The following is a 27,262-nucleotide window of genomic DNA, read 5'->3' on the forward strand; positions in this document are numbered from 1 at the left end:
CGGCGGCGGCGGCGGCGGCGGCAGTTGGGCTCTGACGGACTGACCGGCCGCTCGCAGGCTCTCTCGTGTGACCGCCCCGCGCCCCGGTGCCGCCCGTCCAGCCAACCCCCGGTGACCGCCGCTCCGCCGTGAGCCCGTCTGCAGCACAGCTGGGCTGTGGCAGCTCTCAACGCCGGACCAGGCCATCGCCAGGTGAGGGATCGGGGGAGAGACGAGACGGGACGCACGTGCGCCGCCGTCTCAAACTGTTTGCTGTTTGGTTTTGGTGGTAGCAGCAGGCACGCGTCATTAGCATACGACCAATCAGAGTGGCTATGTGAGGTACCTAAAGTTTTAGCAAGGATCTGTGTGGATGTGACTGATTTTGTTGCGATGAATATCACGATTCACGACCCATTGCCAAATCAGAAACGTGCGCTCAACACCAACACATGGATACTGCAAATGCTTTCTCTCAGTAAACACTGAACAGCAGACATCTTTCAACGCATTCTACCTATCTATCTACACGCATCCCAATAAGAATCACAGTGCAGTGTTCGTCACACACACATGCGACGGTTACCGAAAGTTTTAAGTTTATTCGAAATAATCGTTTCTTAGTTTCCAAGCAGATCAGGGGCGTAGGCAGGGGGGGCCACTGGGCCATGGCCCCCCCTTGGGCGCCGAAGGCGCCCTTTGCGATTGGAGGGCGCCGAAGGCGCCCTCCAATCGCAAATGCAATTGTGATATAATCGAATCGAAAAACAATCGCGACTGGAGGGCGCCCTCCAATCGCGAATGTGTTTACAGGGAAAATACGGATGGAGGGCGCCCTCGGAGGACGCCCATTCCAAATACGCCCTCCAAATACGGTTGGAGGGCTCCCTCGGGCGCCCTCCAACCGCATTTGTAGGCTGTAGCTCTCTAAGCGTAACGGTGGTCGCCTATGTAAGCCGCTGTCCTGTAAATAAGCGCCCTCTCACCCGAAGGCGCCCTCCTGTAGGTCGCCACCCTGCTACACATTGCCGCCCTTCTGCTGATCGGCGTCCTCATAATTATTGGCGCTCTCCTACCTATTGAGCCCTCATGTGAAATTTTGAAGGCCGCCTTTCTCCCTTTTGGCACCCTCTTGTTCAGTGCCGCCCTCCTACCTATTGGTTCCCTAGTCCTTCCTGTTGAATGTTAATCGGGGCCCTTCTCCTATTGGCGCCCTCGTGTAGATCGCCGCCCTCCTAACCACTGGCACCCTCCTGTTGATCACCGCCCTCCTATCCACTGGCACCTTCCTGTTGACCAGCGCCCTCCGCACAGACGCCCTCCTGTTCGTGTCATCCTCTTGAGCAAAGGCGCCCTCCTCACCATTGCCACCCCCATTTTAATCGTCACCCTTCCGCTCATTGGCGACTTCCAGTTGATGACCGCCCTCCCACCTATTGGCGACCTCTTGTTGATCGCCACCCTCCTATTGGTGCTCTCCTGTTCCTCGCCACCCTCTTACCTGGTGGCGCCCTCCTGTTGATTGTTGATCGGCGCCCTCCTACCTATTGGTGCCCTCCTGTTGATCGCTGCCCTTCTATCCATTGGCGCCCTCCTGCTGCTCGCCAACTTCCTACCTATCGGTGCCCTACTGTCGAAACTCGGGATGTTGATCGGGGCTCTTCTACCTATTAGTGCCCTCCTGTGGATCGCAGCCCTTCTACCTATTGGCAACATCCGTTGATCGCTGCCCTCCTATCATTTATTTACTCCTTTGGCATGTTTTTCAACTTAGTCGTTCTATTGCACATAGTTGATGTCTTGCCTGTGAAAACTGCCACAAATGAACGTGCATTCAGCACAATGAATGAAGTATCTATACCTACCAAAACTATCTACGCTCTACGATGCATAAAACACGTCTTTGGTCTTAACGGATTGATCCTACTTTACGTGCATCATGGCATCTATATGGATTACGATTAAGTATTGTCAACAGGTTCGGGCGCAACAGCAGGCATCTGAAGTTTCGGTGATTGAAACTGGTTATGTGGGTACACTGTATGCATCTGTGAGAAGGCTATGAAGGCTGGTCTGAGGTAATTTGGATGATGTTTACGCATCTCGCGCTCCGGTATCAATCCGATACGGTGATCTGGTGCGTAGATATGCCACCGCCAATAAACTTTTATACATCGACACCCATGAGCCAAGCTTTCTGTACAGTTTGTGTGGCAGCGGCCCGACCAAACCTTAGGTATTTTTTACACCTTCAAATTTGGTAAAAGAGCGAGAGGAGCTTTGAACAGTGATCGTATAAAAGGCGTGCCTAAAAAGCGGAGGAAAAGGTTGTTTTCAAAAATTTCGCGCGCCTTCGGCGCAGCATTTCAAGAACACTTGACCTTTTGTGACCTGGAGTATAATGAATACACATGATGCAAAATCAATGCAGCACGACCTATACGAGGTTACGCAAAAAAAAACTGGTGGCATGGTAAAAAACGCCTCCCAACCCCCCAACCCCCACTGAGCGATTTTTTATCTCGCGACCGTATGGCGCCCTCCTTGGGTGAGGTGGCGCCCTCCAAACCCTTGGCCCCCCCCCCCCCCTTCGCGATTTTCTAAATACGCCGCTGAAGCAGATGGCTGCAACGAAATATTTTACTCAATCGCCAATCAAAGACAGTAATTCCGGCTTCGATGTGGACGTGATGTCTGCTCTTTGGCTGCGCCCAGGGCCGGCCAGGGGTCAGTAGCATTCCTAAGCGTCCAGTGCCTTTCACCACGCCGCGGACCCATGCCCGTACTATGGCACACGGAGGTCGCGAGACGTCGGGCCGAGCGAGCAGCGTGGCACTGAGATGGTAATGCCAGCGACCGCTTATTCATTTACATCAGGTGTAAATTTAACACCAGACAGGCAAGTTTTGTGAGCCAATCTGCAATGCAAAATAAGCCGTTTTGAAGTTCATACTTAGTGCTCGCACGTGGTACATGCACGTATGTGTAGACAATGGCCTTCCGGAATCTTGCATATAAATAGCTGAATCTGCGACGGACTAGGTGTCTTCCGCCTTTTTGAAATACATAGTCCCTGAATCAGCCGATCCTGCGGGGTGGGGCGGCTCCCAGCTGACACCCAGCACCTCCGTCTGTCTGTCAGTCTGTCTGTTTGTCTGTCTGCCTGTCGTCGACGTCCGCCCTGTCCGGCTCCCACAGGGGGTTTCGGGTAACCGATAGATAGACGATAGACAGACTGACGGACTGACGGACAGATAAGCGAATAGACAGACGGACGGACGGACGGCCGAAGGGATGGACGGAAGGACTCGGACGGAAGGGCAGCACGGGTACGGGGACAGGTGTGGGCGGCGGCGGCCTCGACGGCCACCACACCGCTCCGCCCCACGACCCTGACCCGACCTGTCTCACGTGCGGCCCGCCGCAGTACCGCTGTCGCCGCCAGCGCCCGGCGCGGTCCCATCGACCTCGATATCCGGCGCTCACAAACAGGACACGCACGCCATAGGTGTGGACACTGGACAAAGGTCGCTGGTCAGTGAGCACAGCTTGCTGGTTAAAAATTACCGGTCACCTGTCACTGGTGCCAGTGGTCACTGGTCACAGAGGTCGCTGGTCATGACAGGTTTCAGTCAGTGGTGGCTGGTCTCCAGTCGGTGATTTTACGTCCGTTGGTGTGGCTGCTCGTCTACTGTGGTGATCCCGGTCACCGCCGGAGGTCGCCAGTTTGCTTGTGAATCCCTCTAAGGTCACACGGTGGAGTTCGCTTGAGGTGCTATCCAGTAATTGTTGTCCGGTAATGCCATCCCAGTGACCGGGTCAGGTGGACGGTGACACCGCTGCACTAAGAATCTTGAAGAGGCGGTCAGCAGGATATGCTGAGCGGCACAGCTGCCACCTTTGTACTTAAGACAGCACATCAGGCACAGTTCCTAACTGCACATTTAAACTGCCCAGACGTCAGTAAGCCGGGTATTCGTAAGGTTTCTACGGCTCAGCATTTCTTCAAATATAGAAATAGACACCCGGAATGTTCCAAGAGCAGTAATACCAGCTCCAATGAACTCTATAAAAGCGTATCAATCGTAAGTACGACTTATCTAATCCGCTTTTGTTCGTGAGGATCGATGTGCCACGTTAATTGGTACGAATCATCTGACATTTATCATTTTATCCCCTTCAGCGATTGCTGAATAAACGTTCAGATCCGATGCAAATGATTAAGCTGCCAGTTAAAACTAATATTAAGTTAGGCCGACGGCTTAGATTAGAGCTGCAGCATGACACCGGTGGACTTTCAGAAGCGAATTAGTTGAGCACTAAACTGACGGCTGACCTCAACCACGCAACTTCAAAACCACCAGCTGGCAACAAGTCAGGTAGCTAATGGGTGTCGTTAAAATTATGTTAAGTAAAAAAATAAGAATATTCAGCACAGAAGCACGACGACACGACAGCATGCAACAAGGAGGTGCCGAGTCTCGAGGCTGGCCTCTAAGCCCCACATATTTGATAAGCGCTGGATAAGCAGAGGCATACCCAACTAAGGCACAGCCTGCCAAAATTGGGGCGCGATGCAATGATGACTGCCGGTTTGCGTGCTAGGATCGTGGCGTCGCATGCAGGAGTGGGTAGACGGCTACTACATTTAAATGACGCTGCCTGATAGCAAGGCGTGATATGGTCGCCGACACGGTCCCGCCAAACAGGTGTCGTCATTGTTCTTCATTTGTAAAAAAGTGTTTAAACATTCAATTATATGCCACAGCTGGCTGATTCAGGTGCTCTTTAATTGATTCAGTATTGTGCATATTGATTTTTGCAACTTAAAAAATGTGGACATTTTAAAACAGAAAACGTCTGCCAACAACACCTGTTTTATTTTCAGTGACAGTATCATTTGTACAATTCATACAACATTTTTCATGGATGAGCAGTATGCCAATCCCGATACATATTTCGACTCTAAACCTGATTTTAATTACTATCAAAGCCCATACGGAATTCACCGGATTGAAGATCCATAAGACGCCTATCATATTTACCTGATAGAATGGAGCCTTGTTCCCCTGACATTCGTCCTTGATGCCGGACGTTATTCCGCAGAGCCGGTGCGGAGGGCGGCGCCGCGGCCATCGGACTCTGCTCTGGGCAGGATCACGCCAAGAGGGCCGCACCGGCACCCTAAGTAACGACCTCATAACTGTCACTACCCTAATACAAATCATACACTGTGAGTCGGCACCCGGCCGCGGGCGGCATCTTATTTGGTCCGTCATGGCCTCTGACTGGTGTCTGCACTCGGTAAATGATCGCCAACGGCACATAAGGGTATGGGCGGCAGCAGTAAACCAGATAGGGCATCTGACATTCACACAGCAGCGCTGCTCATAACCGTAACAGGCCGGGAGCGGGGCAGGAGTCGTCCTAGCACAGCAAGCTAGGCACACAGAGCGCGTCCCTTACCGTCGTTATGTGTAAAATGTCACTGTCCTCAGCATACATTTGAATTCAGAAGTAGATTCAAAGAGCGGGCAAGTGATATTTACAAGTGGTTATGGTTGTAGGTAGATCATCTCGTATGCGTTTTGCCTTGCCACGCCATACATGCAAAATATATGCCTGAAAGAGTTCGACACTCCTTGAGAGCTACATAATTGAAATAAATCGTGGCCATAATTTTCATGCTCTCTAAAACTGATATTGTTTATATGTATGTACCTAAGGCATCTTGTATTTCTATTATGCTTTTGAAAGCGCTTTCCATTTACAGCTGACAGGGAGTCCAGCGTCTTTCCAGTCCATATGCTGTTGTGGATGATTGCCTACAGCCCGCTGTAGCTAAGAAAACACGACATTGTGCCAGGGCGTTTCAACCGCAAAACATCGAGGCATCTCGTGTCGTCCAATGTTAGCAAACTTGAACAATAAAAAGGCGTATACCGCATGTCATCTATACCTTTGAGGAGGCCTGATGCAAGAAAAAGACGTACCGACATTTCCAGAAACGGAAGCGTCTGCTTACATTCTATGGACGCAGGTCTATAGAAAAGTCATTCTCAAGAACAGCTGTCGACAGACACCTTAAACAGCTACCCTCGCCCGGTGAGAGCCTCGCATAAGCCTCGGCCGTTCTGTTGTCGAGATCTCCACGTCTTCCATAAGTCCGTCATCCTGCCACTGCCGCCAGGATTTAACCTGACAGCCTGTCATGACGCGGAGGGCTGGTCGGCTGGCCTGTCTGACAGTCTGTCAGCCCGTGAGGCCGGCAGTCAGTCTGTCCGCCATTGCAGCTGGCAGGCCTGCGGACCTCACTGGGCGGGTCTGTAACGCACTCCTTACATGGCAGCGGAGCCGTGTCGGCCGGAGAGGGCGCGCCGCGGTGCCCATAGTCAGCTGATTGGGCGGCCTCAACCTCAGACCCACCGTCCCTCTCAGAGTGCGTGAGTGCGAGCACGTGACAAAGTGCACTCACGCCCGAGCGTGCTCCAGAGCACGCGTGCACGTGCATACGCAAGCACTTCATTTGCTGAGAAGTGTTGCATTGAGAGAAGCTACGATGCCAAATGGGCCGCAGTATGGTTACAATGATGCTTAATCAGCATTTGACGTTAATGTTAGCATTTGGCGTTATAACTCATGCAAGGCACGCACAATTTCGGCAGTATTAATTCATACCGTGAGCGGATAAATGAAAACGAAAATGAATGAATGAAATAGATGATGAATTTCAATTCAAATGCAACAGTCGGTGACTTCGGATACCTTTTTAGCGATACTGTATAATGATTAGAGCATCAGAATGATTTCATTACAACCGACGCCTATCCCAATAAGGAGTTGACCAGCGTTATGGTGGCACTTACATATTGTCCCGATACTAAATATGCTAATGTCGCCAAATCGGTCGAACTTATCCGAGTGATCAGGGAAGAGCGGACATCAAGATAGGGGCCTGTTTTTCGCTCATGGAACTTGAAACCCAATCAAACCGGCTTTTGCCCGAGTCTTGCCATATTGGGAAGTTGAATGTTTAAACATCAGGAGCAGCATTTTACTGAGAACGTGTCTTGAGTTGTCAACGAATCAATTGACCCAAGCAAAGGCAGAGTGCGTGCGTGCAGAAATTTATTCAGTTGTTGAACATGCAAACGGTCATTTCGAAGAACGACCGCTGCATGCGTTTGCTTTGCCTGGTAACGAGAACACATACAGATATCTGTTCCAAAGAAGTGTCGTTTGCATTGAATAATAGCCTCGGCTAAGCTACTCATATCGTGCTTTTATGATAGCTCGTTATCCTCAAAAGAGCACTATCTTGGGGCGGGGACAGGCCACAACTCGACCCCGCAAACCACATCGTAAACGTTCCGCTAACCGCGGATCAACTGTCACACTCACCAGTCACATGGAAAAGTATGTACCAACGTATAAAGACCGATTTTCAAGAACCACAGATTTTATTTTTTTGTCCACATTAAATCATAGTGTTAAATGAGTGTCGCCCAAGACCCCAGGCCCAGAGCATCTCACTATATCCGGCGCATTGTTGAATTTTTTATTTGTTTATTGTTGTTTAACTTCGTCAACTATATGTAGATTTTTAGTGTCTTAAATCCGGGGACTCAGCTGCCAGTTCGCCCTCAGTCATCTATCACAGGACAGGACGCCGTGGCGAGGTCGGCACCCGCGCCGTGTTGGCCGCCGCAGCGCCATGTTCGGCGCGGTACGTGACAAACTAGCGTCCCTGTCCGCCCACCCGGCCCGGCCCGGCCCGGTGATCAGACCCACGCCCACATACGGCCGACGCTGCGCCGACCACGCGCCCACGCACGCACACGCACACCACACCGCGAGGAAACTGCGAATGTACTGCAGTAGTTTGAAAAGGCTTTTCGGCAATAGGTTGGGTGGCATGATTTATTTGGCATGATGAAGTTGCCAGCATGTTAAACTCAAGGTCCTAAGTAGCCTTATGGCAAGGTTCAACATCTTTAGGTAGCCGTGCCTCTGGTTGTTGGCGATTAATCTTTGCATCCCACGCATGAGGACTTGCAAAGACCGTATCACAACATTGCATCGGCGAGACCATTGTGCTAGCGGTGCTACACCAAATGTTGAATACGAGACCACTTTGGTTGGTGGGTTTCACCATCCACTAGAGAGTATAGAAATGGAGATTAGAGAGAGAGAGAGAGAGAGAGAGAGAGAGAGAGAGAGAGAGAGAGAGAGAGAGAGAGAGAGAGAGAGAGAGAGAGAAAGAGAGAGAAAGAAAGAGAGAGAAAGAGAGAGAGAGAGAGAGAGAGAGAGAGAGAGAGAGAGAGGAGGGAGGGAGAGAGGGGCCAGAGGGAGAGCGAGCTCGCTTTTTGTTTTGTTTATGTAGGCTGGCTGAATAATTAGTTCGGAAAGACACCATTGAAAACGAATCTGTTCATCCTTGAGTGTCATCTCGCCTTGTGAAGGTCTGCCTTGGTTATTTATGAAGGTGAATTTCTGGTGAACAACTGCCTCGGTGTGACTGCGATAATGACATTCCAGAGAGTCAGAGACGTCGCCTTCAGTGGGAAACAGGACAGCACTCATGACTGAGGAGCTCGTAAACAAATGAGGAACGTAACGTCATGAATAGCAATTTGCTACCATAACACCTTCAACGTCTTTTCTTCTAAAAGGAAAAACAGCCAACAAAAGCGATTGATCACAAAAAGGAATTCATCACAACAAAGTATGACTGATAGTGAGCTTAATGTCAATATATCGTCGTGTCGTGGCAGTAACAAAGCAATGCGTTACTCCGTTTGATAGTTCCACGACCACAACGTTTGCAGCTTACGAATGGAGCCCAAGAACGTTTTATGTATGTAGCTACGGTCGTCAAAGCAAGATTTGTATTCGCCTTCTCCGAACGGCACTCTGTCCTGCCCGTCCTGTACAAAACCACGTCATGTCTTCTCTTCTCTGAATGGCAATCTGTCCAGCTCTGACAACCACAACCATGAAGACCTGACAACCATGAAGCGTCCCGCATCGTGGCATGTCCGTCGTCAGTAGCCACTGCAACTGTCAGTAGCCCCTACTCGTACGCTGGCCACCATGAACCACGCAGTTCCTTGGCCGGGTGTCAGAGTCCACATACGTGAACTCATGCTACCGCCGAGCGCCTCAAGACTCCAAAATGCATACAGCAATAATAAGTCGAGCCCACTATCACACAGCTGCGAGCAGCGCGACAGAGCGGCGGCGGTCGGTTTGATGACCGCGGCACCGCCAGGGGAGATGTCACGCACTATCATAACATCCTTCCAACGGCGAAACAGAGCACTCAGACGCGTCAGCCCCGATCTCCAGAGGGGCGACATGCGCTTCATGTCGCGCCCGGCACCATATTTAGGTCGGTCCGTGGGCTGCGGCGCCCTTCACGCTGCCATGTCGGTATGGTAAACAAGTGCCGGTCGCCCCTGCGGAACCCCGTGTAGGTCGGGGAGGTCCGGCCGGCCTCCTCTCCGCCTCCACGCCGGCAGAGGGCGCGGCAGAGACTCCCAGAGGACGGGCCGCCCGCGCGGCACCGCGACCGCACCAAATACAGCACGGTGCACCGATCGGCGTCCTGGCTAGACGCAGGGGGCCGTAGGCTGGAAAATAATCACTGGACGATGGAAAAGGGGATGTGTGGGAATGAGTCAGAAGAAAATCCTAATATCATGTATCGCGTATGGAAAGGAGTATACACGTACCCCCGTGCTACGTGGCCTTCATCACAGTATAACTGAGTTGGTTGCTTTGGCTTCAGGCTTGAATTAAAATTTTATCTGTCGCTCCGAAAATGGCTTGCGGTACTTTCAACTGAGCCCTCCCGTCTCCACAGGCACCATTCTAACAAACACTTTTCTGTTTCAGGCACAATCAGCCTTCGACACTCAGAGGACGCCAGGACCCCCTGTCGCCAAGTGTCGCCGAGTGTCGCCAGGTGTCGCTCAGTGTCACCTCCGGCCTCTCATACCACCCCGCCATGGTGCAGGGTGCGTGGACGCCGACCCGGCCGCGCCGTCCGATCGCCGCCGAGTTCCAGACGCCCGGCCCGGGCTCCTGTAACATCCCCTCCACCATCGGTGAGTGACGCCGCTCAGCGGACCGAGAGACGCCGCCGGCAGGAGTCTCTGGACTCCGCCGACAGGAGTCTCTGGACTCCGCCGACAGGAGTCTCTAGACTCCGCCGACACGAGTATCTATCGCCAACGTCTACATAGCTCAGCATCGTCATCGCTCATGTCCCTCGCTCTAAAATTACAGATGCCAAAGCAAGCCCTTTCGGTGTAATGAGACCTTTTCAGAGCCGGAAGAATGGTAGGAATTAGTGGGAACATTGGTATGGGCGGCCACCCTGGTGCTCCGCTGCAGGGCTGGGCTGAGCCCGCCTCAATGGACAGGTCACTCATCCCCGCTAAAACCCCACCGCACGTCGGCCTGCTCCTAAGGAGCTACTTACTCACTTTGGACGAAGGTGACCGTCCAGCACAGTTTAGGGGGTTTGAGGCGTGGAGGAGAAGGATTTATACCTGATGATGGAACAGACGGAACGGAGGATGCCTGTAGGTCAGCACACGAAGCGAGTACTGCAGCCCACAGCTGCGGAATTTTACTGAAGCTTTAGTACTCATACTCTCCACACGTTCCCATAGCGCTGCTATCGTCGAATATTTCACCTTCCGTCCGCTAGGTGGCACTGAGCGGCGTCCAGCGCTGGGCCGGGCCGAGAGGGTCTGGTTGGACACCTGATGACGTAAGCCGGCCGGCCTCAGGTGTGTGTGACCTCGGCTTTCGCGATGGGCCGGCTGGGAGCGCGGTGGGCCGCCGGCACCGGGGAGACTGAGCGAGGCCAGCGGCTGCGGAGGGTTCGGCTCGGAGCCGCCGGGGGCCGCCCGCGGGCCGCGCAGATGTTCTCTGAAAGGGGCCGCCGAGACGGGGCGGGGCGGGGCGGGGCGCCGCTCTCTTATCTGTCGTCACTGCTAATGGCGGTTTCGGGACAGGACTGCGCGACGTCGCAACATCTGGTAAGATTAATTGCCCGCCGGATGGCCGTGACAGAGCAAAAAAGGGCAAACCGAGCATCGGACGAGAACGGTACTCCGTATTGATGCTGCACAGATACGCCGCAGATCGCTTACATCAGAACACTGCGGCCGGTAAGAAGGTTCGATGGTTCGGTTCTCCAAAAAGCCAATCCGGCTCATGCGGCTTTTGACTTTCCCGTCAATCACGACGGCTGTTTGAGCTGGCATCAGTGGGGCAAGATCTCCGTTTTTGCTTCATGTGATGTCCATATCACGTGTATGCCATCAGAATTTAATTGGCCTTTTGCAACACACCCGCAAAGCCCTTCACAACGATTACGTGTACGTGTAAGAGCCGACTGGCTTTGAGCGCTGTTCTGCAGCGCTGCGGCGGGGAGGCGGTGGGGCGCGGCGCCGCCCCCGCCCCCGCCCTCCGGCGGGCCGCACTGGGCGGCGGCGGTGTGTTGTGGTCCGGCGCCGACCTTAATCGGACCCGGGCGGCGACGGCGGCGGGGCGGCTGTGATCGACCTCGCTCCTCTCCCGTCCTCTCCCGTCCGCACGCTGCTCTTTCTCCCGTCCCCAGCCGTTCCGCGGTCACTCCCTACTACCCCTCGTATAGGGGTAACACTGGCCGATCGACAGAACAATCGCGTCCGTTCTGCCCGTCAGGGCCGCGCCACGATGACCTTCAACAGCCCCTCGCAGGGGGAACATTGACAAGTCTGCAGATGAATCCAGAGCAGCGTCCGGCGCACTGTCCTTCGAATGGATTCGATTGGCCGGCATACATCCACGCTTCTTCAAAATATTTTCCATTTATGCGTCAATAATGCGCAGAAGGATCCGCAAACACACCCTTTCTAAAAATCGCAGTTCACGGAAGGAGATATTAGGAGACCTGCCTAAAACCGGCGCAGTCTTGTTCCTATCACTCAGCTCCTCCAAATCGTGGGGTCTCAGTGTCACTGAGCGTTAAATCACGGGTTCACGGTCACCTGAGGCCACCGCGGACAGTGGGTGCGGCGCGCGGCGGTCGCAGCCAGACGTCACCGAGGACGCGGCGGCATTGGCCGCACCTCTGGCCCGCGGGGCGCGTGCACCGGTGCCCGGTGGACGGCGCCGGCTGACTCCCGATCATCCTGCAGCTCGGTACTTGCCTGTCCTGTCCTGAGAGTCACGCCTGCATGCCGTGGGATGGCCGCAACTGAGCGTCCCGTCCCGACAACACCACTTGGCGAGCTCAGACGACTGAGCGCTGGTTTATGTCGAAACAAATAAAGAGGCCAAGAAGTGAAAAGGCACAGGAAATAGGCTTTCAGAATGCAGAGATGCAAGCAACAGCTACTAGCTAGGAATATGAGTGAATACAACTGTTTGTTGCAAATATAGGCCGCTTTCAATTCCACCAGCACCTTGTGAAATAGGCCTCTTGCACATTGTGAGTATAATTTCAACGGCCTTTAACAATGGTCTATTGATGAAGCAAAAGAGGTGAAGTAAACATTTGCCCAAGTCTTCTGCCTCAGTCTTGCAAGCAATACGCTGTTCGAGCTCAAGGGCGTCCGCTACTTAGCTTGGCACGCTCATTGCAATGCTGAAAACCGAGCCTACTCAGCCGGCTTCAACAGCTTAGGAACTTCCTGCTTCGTGTGAGATGAGCTACCATGTGACGTCACTTCTGACGTACTGTGACGTCACAATTGACGCCATTCAATTGTGACGTCAATCACCACCATTGGTCAATGTGCTACGTAGGTAACAGATCAACTCTCGCTCTCCATAACATGAAATCTGCCAAATGTCAACTAATGATTACTTGTTTCGTGCTAGATCTTGCTGAGTCAACCGGTCATGAGCGAATCCAAAAGTGGGACGCCTGGAGTCGGAATCCAAACCGACCCTGCAGGAGGGCGGAGGTATCCGCGAAGGCGACCTACGCCAGACGCTGGAGCCGCAGAGACTCGAGTGAATCACTACTGTGTGTGCTGCAAAACATGTGGTTGCCCCCCCCCCCCCCCCCCGTTCTCTACGGGGAAACGTCCAAGGGAGTAGTAAAGTAATCTTGGTCCAAGGTAGCTATTTGCCAACCTTCCATTCCATTTTAGGAAATTTGCTAGCTTCACCGAAACGTAAGTGAATATTTAGAACTAATTACTCAAACTCGTTTGCTTTCTCGAGGAAAAAAGCCATGATGGAGTAAGTAAAACGCTAAAAATGGGTCTCAAAATTGGACTATTCGCATAAGACAATTACATGTTTTTAACAGAAAATGATAAGATATCATTAAAAACGCAACGCAGCCCACAGCTGTAGCCCACACTTATTCAACACTTACACTTATTTTGTTTCGTCACCGAAAAGTCAGGTATGTATTTTCTATGGGTCTTTATGTATAGCTGAAATGGTTCACGTTCCACCCATCCATAAGTATTTATGCCGTTTTATTGTGCAGCGGTCAGTATTGCACTGATGTTGCACGCTGCACAATAGCATACCTATCGTATACTTCCTATCGTATACGTCCTATCGTACACGTCCTACGGTATAGGTATACGTCCTATCATTATAGAAGATGCATTTTCTTTTTCCCCAAAAAGCAGTGTCCCCATATCACCATTTACCGACCATATGTTCTTTGTTTGATGTGACAGTGACGACCAAATCACAGTATCTCAATGAAACTCTGTGTTCTGTTTCATGTACCGTTCGTGGCTGGGATATGCGCTGTCTTCCTCGGCTCGACTACTATTCATGGTAAGTCATACTTCTAAGCATGTATCGTTTTCGTGTTGGCGAGGCTATTGTCTGTCAATTCTTCAGCATTTTGCTTTGTGTATTGTTGTGTGGGTTTGTACAGATTTAGATGAAAGGTTATACCTATGCCATAATGCCCTTTATGCATTTCCTTACCGTTTATACATCATGAAATGATATTATGTCCCATGGAAGAACAAAAGCATGGCTGGAGGCACACACTGAACGGTGCAGTCGAATTGAGATATGTTATGACAATTTAATACCAAGCAAAAAGTTTCACGCGGAAAAAGTAACTATTCAAATTTTTCACTGATGTTCCCTTGAATATGCCACATAAATGTAGCCACATTGCTACTATGAAGAACCATCGACTATGATACGTCACTGTCATAGGGAAAGGGAACGAAAAGCTTGTAGTCATTGGACTACACGCTTTGCATGTAGTCCAATAAACACGCCCAGTTGCCATCCATTGTTGAAACTTTAATTTCTGTTTCACATTTCCATACCAATTTTAAATGTTAACTCTCCCTTCAAAAACTCATTACGTGCGCATTTGCGTAAATCTTCGATGAAAAAATGAATAGTAAGATAAATTCCTTACCGTATAAACCATCAAATCATTAAGATCTAAACGCATTCATGTGTAACAAAGAAGAGACAGGCCACAGTCAGATTGGTATATTTGTATGACACAAATTGAAGATCACTTTGACATTGGATTGCATCCACCTTTCAATGAACAATGGCGCCACGACATCAGTTGTACATTTTTCACATGTGACCAGCTAGCAGCACCGTCCACGGTGAGGCTCCCGGCAGCGTGACCGATATATAGCAGAGCGGTGCCGGCCGGCCGGCGCGGCGGTGACCGGCGCGGGGTCACCGGCTCGGCCGGCCGGCCGACTGACCCCCGCCCGGCCGGCGTCACCGTCCGGTTCATTGACATGTCGCTGTGAGCGACGGCACCGGGTCACGCTGTCTGCAGAGCCGCCGCGGACCCGGGACTCGATTCACCTAGCCCGAGACGGGGCTCAGCAGGCCCGGGCACACCAGGTCCATGCACATGATGAGCTCGCGGCCGCGGCTGTCGCACTGGTTCAGGATGTTGTTGTAGTTGGACTTCTCTCCGCCGCTGATGCTGTTGCTGCGCTGGATGATGGAGCGCAGTGCGTCGGTGTTGAGGAAGCGCCGGTTGCTGAGCAGACCGAGCTTGTTGGTGATGCAGGCGTACAGCAGGAACTTGCCCTTCTGGCGGCGCAGCTCGGGGGACAGGTGGATCACCGACTGGCCGCACTCCTGGTACAGGGTCTGAGTGATGCCGCCGCCGCGCTCCTTCTCCACCAGACGGAAGCAAGGGTGATTCTTGAAGGCTGTGGAAACGAGAAAACGGTCGTTAGGACGAGCAGACAGAATTCACCTATGGATCCTGCATCGTGTTGCATCACTTTTTGATGCATAACTGATACAAGCAAGCCCAGAAAAACGTAGAACTGATCAGAAAGCAAAGCAAAGTGTATATGAGGAATCTTTTCAACATCTTATTGTCATCATATCCTTGCATACTGCTATGAAGCAATTGAGAACATGTTCATCAAGGCTTAAACGACCAAAGAAGGCTTTGTTTCATGTCACAATGCCAGCTGGAAAACCCATCTCATAAAATCAAAATGTCAAAAACTGTGTGTCCATTCTGACCACGTACAGCTATTTCATGAACCATGACTGCAATCAAAATTCTTAAAAACCTGGATTCAGTTAATGGAAAACCACCGCTTTACTTATATGATCATCGGTATTCAGCTTCCCAGCGCTGCATTTCGACAAAAGCGTTACTTTCGCCATCGACTAAAGGTCTTGCTGGTCGGGAACAGGCTTGAGGCTTCCACTTTCGCCACTAGCCACTGAATGACGCCACCGATGGCGGCTGCCGCCGCCCGGAGGCCAGTGCCCCGCCGGTGCCCGCTCCCCTATGACCCCGGGTCACTCACCGTCCAGCTTGACGGGCAGCTGCTGTCCGGAGACGAGCGCCACGGCGGCGCCCATCAGAAGCACGAGACGCAGGCTCTGCATGATGAGGATGCTGTCACTACCCGACTGGGATCGCTGCTCAGCGCACACTGACGCCTCCACCGCGCCGCCGCCGCTTATATACAGAGAGCGAGCCGGCGGCGGCGGCGGCGGCGGCGGCGGCCGGTCCGAGCGGGCGCTCGCCGCCGCCCGCCGCCGCACCGTACGCTCCTGCACAGAACGACGGCATCCGAACACACCTACCCCGGGTAATCCCGACCCACCCAGACACCACGCGCACTCAGAGCAGGTCATAAGGAAGAGCGGGAGGTCATAATTTGAGTCCTAACGACCACGCTTGAAGGCAGAGCACATGGTTTAGAGCTGAAGGCTTGTTAATTAGTGTGTCCGGGTTTGTTTAGGAGAAACACAAAATCATCTTGGTGTGAGAGTATCATATCCTTCTTTCTATCCAAACTCGCCTTCAAATGTACCTATTTGAACGGAAAAGAATCGCTTTTATCGCTGGAGACTGCACTTTTGTATCATCCACCATCACGGATAGTGTTATCTTTCAGACCGTCACACTGCAACCGAGTTGAGAAATTATGGTCACGATTTTATACCACACGCCGACCTTGTCCAGGATAATGAATGCTAATTACTCTTCTCATTTTATATCCACGTAACTACCTACATGCAAAGCAAGCGAGCTTTACAGTTTACATTTCCATCCTCTATAGGTAGGTGATCCTTTGGATTGCGAATAGGTACTGACTTTACGTCATGGGATCCCAAAGTGTATCAATCTGCAGACAGTAGGTATCCTATCGGCGGCGCTGCAGATCGCGTATTTCAGTTTAAAGTTTTTAAAAAGTTAATTTTAGACGTACAGGTATACAGACCAAATGGGTGCTCCAAATTTGTCAAAAGTGGAATTAAAATATTTCAGTTAAGAAATAATCGTTTAAGCGGCTTCATGTGTTATCTTTACCCGTGTAATTACAAAATCCTTCCGAATTGCATATTCCATACGTTGATGGCCTCTCGAGATTTTGTGAGGCATTCGAGCTAAATCGCTCAGCAAAGTGGCCAGTGATCGGCAGTGACCGTCACCTTCAGCACCTTGGTCGGTGATCCGGTGACCCATGACTGTTACTTATGTCACTCTAGCGACCGTTGACCGCCGCGCCGGCCGGCCGCCTCTCTGGTGACCGTGGCGCCAGTGACCCGTTGTTTCACCCATGAGCCCGCCTCCTCCCGGACACACACACACGGACACGCATCTGTGACGCAGCGGGCACCCGTCATCTCCCGTCCGAGCGCCAGCTGCTCTTGCGTAACGCGATCCGCCGCGCGCGGAAATCCCGCGAGGATCGCGTTCCGTCATCGCTCTCGGGAGCGCGCGGCTCGCGGTGGCGGCGCCCCGGGCGCGGTGCGCACCGCCCGGCCGCCGGCCGCGCCGCCTGTTTACCTCGGCCGCCGGACCGTGGAGGTAACAAACAACGCAACTGAACGGCGGTGGGTGGCGGCCCGCCCGCACATCCACCACACACCGGGGGGAACCGGTGCGGATACTGATACCGTATGGACAAAGCCGTCACAACAATGGCAGCAAGGTCAGGCGAGTGGACAAGATCAATGTCAGTTGTGCGGGCTTCTACAGTGAGCTGCCAGAGCAGTGACGTGAAACTGAAGACCCCACGGGTTCGTGCGGCGGTGGGTCTGTAGGTGACGCACATGAAGGCCTTGATAGAGCACGCGCAACGCAAATATCGCACCGCAAGAAACCCGACACCGGGCCATCGCCGACCGGTCGCAATCCGTAAGCGGTTGTCTTGTTCTGACACATCAGCTCAATGGACTGAAAAAAAAATAAGAGTAGTGAGTACTTACCTATTCCAATTAAGAACGGCAGGTAAGAGCAATCCTTGGCCTCTAAAATGAAAATCCAGACCAACGAATTAAATGGATGAGATTTGTTAAATCTATGAGCATTTAAAGCAACTGCTTCGAACAAGGAGAGTAAGGAGGCCGGCTTAGTGACGCTTAGCATTCATCTAACCTGTATTGATCTGTCAAGGAACGAAGCATTTCCTCCTTGACTAAGGCAACCAAACGATATAAAATGTACGTAAATATAGCTTGAGGACAAAACGACTGATAAGAAATTAAATAAAAGCACGGCTTTGAAGTCAGCATGCCTATTGCCTAGCTTATGTGATACGCTAATTGTTACATGGATATTCCGACACCATCGCTGAGGCTTGGCTCGTGGAAGCTCAAGGCTCGACAAATATCCAAGCTGAAGCATCCGTGTTAGCTGGAAACGGGGGAATTCAAACTGGCGCCTCATCACACGCCAACACATTTATATTTGCTTTATCCCGTGAGTGGTTCCCTGTGTATGTATTCGCTATAAGGATGACGTGCTTGATATGTTGAAGCTCACGATCCTCCTAAAAAGCGCCGTTGTTTGTATTTTGTTATGCAGCATTTTGATCCTAATTCCGTATCATCCGTATCCTCAGCTTCCGCAACGGAAGTATTAATTTTTGAAATATCATATGTGCTACACAGTCACGTAAAAATCACGTAAAAATCACATATTTTCAGGATGTGTAACATTCACAACACCTGTTCTGCTAATGATCGCACAGCATCCGGCGCCCACTGAGGACGTACCCCTCCTGTTTCAGCGGTGTGCAGGCAAGGAGACGCCGGCCTACTCGATGGCCAACAGGCACGAGGTGAAGGTGAAGAAGGTGGTGCCGGCGCCCAACGAGTACAACACCAGACAGATGACCTACAAAGGTCAGTGGCGCCGCGCCGCCAGGCTGCTGATGGGTGCAGGGCTGTCCCGGCTGTGTTTCTGCTCCGTACCGGAGAAACAAACATGAATAAACATAACAAATATTATTGAACCACTGGGCACCTGGCAGGGATCTACTTCAAATGCTATCAATTTGATAGAATTTGGTGCCTCATTTTCAACCTCAAACAGAAAAGTAAGCAGCATACTTCCCAATGCAATATGTATAGATAGACGATTTCCCTGAGATAACGAAACTTTAAAGCAAGAATATACACGTCTGTCTCTAACGACACAATCACCGGCCTTTCTCACTCTTCTAAGAATTGCTTTGTTCCGATGCAGCGTTTTGAAAACCAGTTCTTCCGAACTGATCTCTCATTGTGACGCGTCGAATTGTGTATGTCCCAACTCTGGTCCAATGTTACAACAGGCGGCGGTGCAGCCCGCCAGATTAGGCATTTTCTGGTTCTCTCTGGTGTCAGACAGGCTCTGCCGGTGTGTCTCGGTGACCCTTTGTCTCCATGTCTCTGTCTCGCTGTCTCTCTCGATGTAATGCCACGTAAGCAGGTGTCGTGTTCAGCTCGGAGAGCTGGGAAAACCGGCTCAAAATCTGCTCACGATCAGCCGGTGCTCAGCACTTCCCCGAGCTCAGCCAGACATTGTTCCAGAGTCAACAGTCATCTGACCGATAGTCAGAGGAGCCGTGGCTCGTCAGGGTCACACTAGAAATGTAATATTCCAGCACAGGAACGGTCAACGGAGAAATATCGACGCCGCTTTCCACAGTAAAATGTTTAAAAATATTTTTAAGACCATGCTACAGCATTGGTTTTACTCGAATGATAATCCAGTTGGTCCGATGCTTCGAATGATCATCTTTACGTCAGCTTCGAAGAATAAAACTGTCTTTCTATTCCTTACGATCGTCCTAAATTCGCCGTGCTATCCCACGATTAGGACTGGCCATTAACTACCTACTCCTGAGTTATGACCAGCCGACAACAGTGGAGGGGCGACGAGGTGACTGACCGACCCCCGACTCCCCGCGCAGGAAAGGACACGGCTCCGGCACGCACCATCGCCGCCAAAATCCGCGACCCCAAGGCGTTCCAGACGCCGGCGCCGGGCACCTACGAGCCCAAGGATGAGGACGACTCGCCTCGCTACAGCTTCGGGCTGCGGCCCAACCTGGAGAAGCCCAACACGGTGCCAGGTGGGTCTGCGACTGCCTCCCTTCACAACCCCGCTAACATCCCGGGACAGAACTGAAGCCGGCCCGCGCTCGCAGTGCGTATGGGCTACCCGCTAAGAACTGTGAACAGCCAGAACTTGAGTATCCCAATCAGCCTAGGTCTGCCCCCTCCCTTTCATAACTATGACCAGCCCGAGTCTATACGTTACCCCCTCCTGCCCTCCTCCCCCACTCTCACTCTCCGTCCACGAGCTGTGACCAGTCGACAGAGGAAAACGCCACCGCGCGCTGACCTCGTTCGGCTTTACCGACCGTATCTCAATCGACATTGTTTCGCGGCGCGGCGCCGACAGCCGGTGAACAATGATCGCAGCCCAGTTGCCCAATTTGACATGAATGTGCACACAGCAACAAGGACATATCGGGGAAGACTGGAAACGGGCTCGAAACCACCCGTTCGATATTCTTACGATCGATTTGATAAATTGTCCTTATTGAAATGAGGATTTAATCGAAGTTACGATTTTATGAAGGTTGTATGACAGTTCAAGGCAAAATGGTGATAAAATATTTCAGAGTGCCAAAATGGCCCAAGCTTTTAAAATATGCTTCTGTCAATAATATCAGGATGCAATGTGTAGCACTTGCTCTGCCACATTTCCTTAAGTTGCCTTTATCGTATGTACCGTCAAAGCAAATCGCATGTTTACGGTCGCCGTTGACGTTTTTCATCAAGGTTACTTCTTCCTAGTCGAGAAAAGTCCAGCCAGTCATTTCTTTGTAGCTTCATGTTAAGCACGATTTGAGTGATCCATCAAGGCTAGGTACAAAGCGAGGGGAATGAAAAAGGAACGATTTTATCAGAAAATACATCTATAAAAATATTCCTGTTACGTAAATGTTACATAAGAGCTTGGAGGGAACGCCTTTGTTCAATGAGTTATGTCAGTACTTCTTTTGTTATCCTAGATAATCCATTCCGTTTATGGTAGGGTGCCGATTTTTGCCCGGAGTTAGTGTCAAAAGGCTGAAGCAGTGAGTCAGGAGACCCATATAAAACGAGCACATTGCTGGAGTCGTTAAGTACCACAATGCTGATGTAATTATGGATACTTGCAACTCGGTAAATCATATTGCATGAAATACAGTGAAGTGTGCACTGTGCTGTTTCACACGGCAGCCAAACCACTCATCCCGTGCTATTGCCTATTCACTCTACACTGTTCCAACTAATCAGTCCTAACCCGCGTCCCGCGGTAACCACTGCGGGCAAGGCTGAAACTAACGAGACCAATAAACCCAAATCAGCAGTTAATTCCAGCAACTGAGTCGTCACCACCCCGGCACCATGTATGGGGTCAGTTTCCAGCAGTCTGTAGTGAGCTCCGTGTACCGCCGTGAGGTGCTGGGCGGGACAGGCCCACTGTATGTGACCGGCTCCGTGTACCGCCGTGAGGTGCTGGCCGGGACAGGCCCACTGTGTGTGACCGTGACCCGTACTGACTACTGGGAACATCGACCGCTCCGCGCGATCGGGCCGGTCCGCTCGGCGGCGCAGGCCAGCGCGCCCCTGACCTTGGCTCATCCCTCAGCGCCGAATGCCTACGAAATTGATGACGAGATCGGCAAAGATTCTCCCCGGTACTCGATGCCGGGACGTGCGAGCGACCCCAAGACATTCAAGACGCCCGCACCCGGCGCATACGATCCTAAGGATGACGAAGACGGCCCTCGCTATAGTTTCGGACTGAGACCGAACCTGGAGAAACCTGATGGCGTGCCAGGTCAGTTGCCTGTAAAAGCAAAAATAAGTGGATAACATGTCCAAAAATGAATGTCTAGCCGCATTTTGAGGGCTGCAGAATATTTCATAATGCAGATTTTAACGTTCGCAGCCGATTTACTTTTCCCGTGCACGGCAGAGAGGTGGGAAAAATTGTGAATAGCCAGGTTCTAAGAGACAGGAACAGAGTGTCGTGTGTTCATAAATCTTCTGGTGCAGTGTAGAGTTCAAACTTCAAACCGTTGAAATTTGAAATGATGTGCAATGTCCGTTCTGAAGTGAGATCGCTTGGCTGCGCATGGGCATGTCCAATGACAACGAAAGTTCGAAACACCAATCAGAAATTAAGGGAGCACAGCACAGCAGAAAAAGATAACTCAGTAATCGGCAATCAGAACACAGAGGAATCAAGAACAGATGAATTCGTAATCGAAGACTTATTCGAGGCTGTTGGCTATAAATGGGTACGAGCTGTGAAGAATAAGATAAAGAACTAAATAGACAAATCCTGTGGAGGATAAAAATCAAACACAATATTACTTGACAAGTCTGCTGATAAAACAGCCTCTCACACAGAACCCCTAGCAGTTTGTCCCAATTGACGATTGTCCCTCCAGCTCAAACGTTGCCAAACGTTGCCTCCAGCTCTCTCCATTGCCAAACCAGGAAGGCGATGTCGAGCGTTGACCCCCAGTCGGGTCTCCTGGAGCCTCCTGTCTGGGACCTTCACCTCGCACGGCGTTTCACGACCTTACGCAGACAGTTATTAGCCGCGCTAAAAGCGTGCGACTAAAACCAAATGACTACATTAACTAGAATTACGCACTCGATGCGGTCGATCCGCTTCTCCCGTACTCGCTAACGGAACGCATCTGACGTTAATCGTTTCGTTTCTCAGCGCCAAATGCCTACGAGATTGATGGCGAGATCGGCAAAGACTCCCCCCGGTATTCGATGCCGGGTCGTGCAAAGGACCCCAAGGCGTTCAAAACGCCTGCCCCCTGCGCATACGATCCCAAGGAGGACGAAGACGGCCCTCGCTACAGTTTTGGACTGAAGCCCAACCTGGAGAAACCGAACAACGTTCCAGGTTAGCTCACAACTGTGGTTATTATTCAGAGGCTGCACTGCACGCACGCGTAGGGCAGCTTTTCAGACACTTGCAGTTAGAGTGTCGTCTAATAGAACAAATGCACCTCGACCATGCAAACTTCAATGCATGAGGGATTTACAGCAGCTTTATCTTTCGGCATTATCTCCCGTTTAACGGGCGATGGGAAAAGGCGACAACTCATGATTGTTATGCAGAAATGGCTCCCAATCTGAAATATTTGATGGCGACGGGATGGGAGCACACGTCATAAGAGCACAAAATGATTAAGATCACTGCCCGTTGATGAGCAAAACAGAATAGACATATCGTTACAACCTAATATTACACAGTCAACTTCCATGTCGCTTATCCACAGCTCCGAATGCCTACGAAATTGATGACGAGATCGGCAAAGACTCCCCCCGGTACTCGATGCCGGGACGCGCAAAGGACCCCAAGGCATTCAAGACACCCGCACCCGGCGCATACGATCCCAAGGATGACGAAGACGGCCCTCGCTACAGTTTTGGACTCAAGCCCAACCTGGAGAAACCGAACAATGTCCCAGGTGGGTGGTGTTAATTTACATATGAATTCAACACTTTATTGTCGTTCGTTCTAATTCATGATATCATTATAAGGCAGTAGCACCCGAGGGCATCGCAATAATTATAACTGACGATGAAAGAACTGCTACAGCAATTATTTGAGTTACGGGATATAGCAAAAAAGATGTGGTATCACTAATCACTGCAACGCATCTGCAACGATGATTGGAAATGCAGAGCTCCAGTACCCATTATTATTCAATTATGAATACTTTCAGCGCCGAATGCCTACGAAATTGATGACGAGATCGGCAAAGACTCTCCCCGGTACTCCATGCCGGGGCGCGCAAAGGATCCCAAGGCGTTCAAAACGCCTGCCCCCTGCGCCTACGATCCAAAGGAGGACGAAGACGGCCCTCGCTACAGCTTCGGACTGAAGCCCAACCTGGAGAAACCCAACAATGTCCCAGGTCAGTTGGAGAGGCAAAATCCATTGTCGTCCTTCGTCGCCCTTCATCACACTTGTTCGTTTGGGGTTGACGTTCACCCATCCAGACAAACGCGGAGAGTGGTCTCAATAGGAGCAACAGCATGTTACTTTTGGACAACCGTCGCTCGCAGCGGCCGGGTGAACTGCTCTACCGTGACACGCCTGTTCTAACAGAACAGGATGGGATCAGCCTCTGCGGCCATGGTCCAATCAGCTCTACACCTCTCCTTTCTCCTAACATCTTACCGTCCTCAAAAGATACCCATTGAAAGGGCCTGAACTAACAAGACAAACACAAAAATAAGACATTACCAAGTCGTGCACTCCACCGGCCTCACCTTCCCTACCTATCTGACCTCACTTCACGCCGGCAGCCCCCAACGCCTACGAGCTCAGCGACACGATCGGCGAGGAGTCGCCCCGCTACTCGATGCCCGGCCGCGGGAAGGACGTCGTCGACGAGCGCACCAAGTTCCCGGCGCCCGGCCAGTACGAGATGGCCAAGGCCGAGGCCACGCTGCACAAGAGTCCGGCGTACACGCTGCGGGACCGCACAACGATCCCCACCGACCGCACGCAGAAGCCGGCGCCGAACGCCTACAACGCCGACGACAAGGTGGGAAGGGAGCTGCGAGGGTGTCAGAGAGGATGTGGGGATGTTGAGGGAGGGGAGAAGGAAACTTCGAGGGATTCGTGGCGGATGTGGGGATGTTGAGGGAGATCGCTGGACAGTGAGGTCCTGGCAATTACTCGGGCATTTACTCGCAACTGAGAGAGGGGAGAAGATGTAGGAGAGCGAGGTAAGAGGGAGAGAGGTGGGAGGGAACACAGAAAGAGTATAGCTGAGTGTCATGACTGCTGTTCAGCGAGCTGCCGGTGAGTTCAACTTCTTGCACCTGAACTTTTCTACCCTCTCCACAGAAACTCAAGTCCCGCGACCCGCAGTACGCGTTCGGCATGAAGCACTCGCCGTACGTGGGCTCGTTCAAGCCTGGGGTGGGCGTCGGCACCCCGGACCGGAGCGTCGCGCTGCAGACGTCGGCCGTGAAGCCGACCGACAAGGTGCTGCGCGGCGGAGAGGTGGTGCGCGTCACCCCCGAGGGCGTCACGTGCCGCTGGGTGGACCGCGGCCTGTCGCCGCGCACCAACGGCACCACCACGCGCACCACCGAGACGCGCACCAACGTCGACGGATCCACCACCACGCGCGAGACGGTGCGCGTCCACCGCACGCTCGAGATGAGCCGCTGAGGGCGGCGGCGCGGCGCAGGGTGACGGGATTAGGTCGGGGGACCAGGGTGATGTTGCAGGACGCTGGAATGTGGTCGGAGGACCAGGGTGGGGTCAGGAGGAGAGACAGAGCGGAGTGGTCGGCCGACTGCACCCGCTGTACAGAGCCAGTGTGAGAGAGGTCAGCCGCGGTTAGGAAGCGCTGAAGGACGGCGGACCGACCGCCACCGGAGACGCGGGAGGGACGGTGGTTTCTTTGTAGATGTCTGAATGTGTCGGGTTGGGTTGTGAGCCATTTTTAATGCCATCGGCTATTTGTTAACAAGACGATTAGTTTCAATTGTAGAGAAAATAGTGCCACTTATTTTAAAACACACAAGGCAAAATTGAGAATGGAAGCAAGGAAATATGCCAAAAACACTTAAAACAGCATTCACTAAATTAGTATGTTCTTACTGCGAAATTGTAAACAACAACAAACAAATAACATCACTATAACACATAATACTAATAATTAGCTTAAGAATAAAAGTGGACACGGACAGGCAGATGGAGCACATGTCTCCGTCTATATTGGTTTAAACCCAGGTAAGATGTGGCAAAAAAAATTGTCAAAATCCTGAATGACCATTATTATATAGAGCTAGCTATGATTAAGTTAAATGCATAGCAAGGTGAGGCCAAGGCGCCGCGAAGTGAATAACTTTTGCTGTGATATGTATTTATGCGTTTGGAGTTGGGCAAACCTTAGCTTCGGAAGTCTTGTGTGTAACAGGAACGTTTCTTTAAAAGATAACTTTCAAGGACCACTGACGAAAATAATCGGGACGCTAGGACTCGTGATATAAGCACCTCTTTCTGCATCGAAACTTGACTCATTTGAAGACAGCGCCTTGTTCGCCACCTTGCCCGGCGAATGTAGGACTGTCCAGTGTCCGATCCATGGCAGGAACGGTTTAGTGCCGGGCACGCTTTTGTTTGGTTCCCTTTCGACAAAAAGAGAGTTATTTTTCGGTACGGAGCATCATCACACTCCGCTGTCGTGCCGTTATAGTGAACAGAAGTCTGCCGGCTGTCAGACCGCGTAATCAATTCAGAGAACGCCCGTTTGGAATGAAATATTTACAACCTTTTGATATCAAATATTTTACATAAACAACATCAACCGTCCACCTGTGACCGTATGCAAAGTGTATTCAGTCGGTGTAAAATAAATCGCCGCGTGTTGGTGCCTAACGGACGCGCTGCGTCGAGTTAGCGACAGCAAACACCCGTTCCTGGCCGTGCGCCGGCACTGATGGACGTGCAGCCCGCAGGGCGCGCCCGCCGAGCCAATGTCAGTGCAACGCTACACGCAGACATCTTATGTGATCAGGAACAGCATTGCATAGCTGGTTGAAGTGCTTGTGTCTAAGTCCTTGAACTCTGACGGCAGATTTTTGCATATGGGCTGCAGGTGCATGTGCAGAATTTAAATTCATGTCATTCTGCACATCAGCGGAATCGAGAGACTGAAATGATGATCGTCTTATGGGGAAGGCTAATGCTGGGTCTTGGTATGGACGTCCGATTCTTGTTCTTGCGTGGTGCGGTTGTAGCCGAGTAACATAGGTCTTAGTCACCGGTCGTAGTGTCTTGCGCCTATGACGTAATAACGCGCTCAACTTGTTTTTCTACGCACAATGACGTATTGTAACAATGACGAATGTCTAATTGGAGATAGAAACTGCGTTGTTGACGAGTTGTTCTGCTGGATCATAACAATGCATACGTCAGCGCAGCTTTTTTATACGAAAGGTGAAAAAGTAACGATAGAGGTGATAGTTGCTGTTAATGTGCGCGAGATCCCGTATTGCGTCACAGAACCAGCTTTTGGATTTCCTGAGAGCTCGCCTGAAACGTCATCTTACGTGTGTGATTCAGATGAATTTTCGGGAAATGTAGCCTGTGTTTATGGGTAGCAGCGTCTTATTGCGTAACAAACGGATGCTTATCACTTCCAGTTGTCGGCGGAGAATGGGAATCGAAAGACAAACGTGTGATAGCGATAATTACCTGAAATGTGTTTACGTGGTACTAATATATAGAGCGTATTTCTTTGTAATCTCTGTCTCTTCATATCCGGCTCCGCATCATCGAACAACAACCACAGCAATGGCAGCATTATGTAATCTAGCAGAGACAAATTACATAACATAGCACACCCCTGCACAAATATACGAAGAGAAATGTCGCACTTGAAGGGGGTGGGACGATGCTCGGTTTTTCCGTGGTTTTCTCAAAATACTCCTTCCGAACAAGCGACGGACTAGA

At 51.4% G+C, this 27,262-nt stretch overlaps 2 protein-coding genes across 4 annotated transcripts in view; one reads left to right on the top strand and one right to left on the bottom strand.

Annotated features, from left to right (window-relative positions):
- Positions 1-27,053, top strand: LOC122381158 (neurofilament heavy polypeptide-like). 3 transcript variants are annotated; one of them, XM_043365007.1, is made up of 10 exons: positions 1-192; positions 9,877-10,088; positions 18,508-18,612; positions 19,665-19,826; positions 21,398-21,589; positions 22,487-22,678; positions 23,058-23,249; positions 23,508-23,699; positions 24,094-24,335; positions 24,641-27,053. In XM_043365007.1, the coding sequence occupies exons 2-10, from the start codon at positions 9,989-9,991 to the stop codon at positions 24,968-24,970; spliced, it is 1,707 nt and encodes a 568-aa protein (XP_043220942.1). In that variant the 5' UTR covers positions 1-192; positions 9,877-9,988; the 3' UTR covers positions 24,971-27,053. The 3 variants fall into 3 exon arrangements, with proteins under 3 accessions (XP_043220942.1, XP_043220944.1, XP_043220943.1); XM_043365009.1 differs by lacking the exon at positions 21,398-21,589 and having other exon boundaries at positions 23-192; XM_043365008.1 differs by lacking the exons at positions 1-192; positions 9,877-10,088 and adding an exon at positions 13,096-13,785 and having other exon boundaries at positions 18,498-18,612.
- The window catches only part of LOC122381155, a 72,084-nt gene that overhangs the window by 35,368 nt on the left and 9,454 nt on the right, over positions 1-27,262 (bottom strand). The gene's annotated exons all lie outside the window — the stretch shown is intronic.

This window comes from Amphibalanus amphitrite, unplaced genomic scaffold, assembly GCF_019059575.1.
Source record: "Amphibalanus amphitrite isolate SeventyFive unplaced genomic scaffold, NRLGWU_Aamphi_draft 000115F_arrow, whole genome shotgun sequence".
Classification (NCBI taxonomy): domain Eukaryota; kingdom Metazoa; phylum Arthropoda; class Thecostraca; order Balanomorpha; family Balanidae; genus Amphibalanus; species Amphibalanus amphitrite.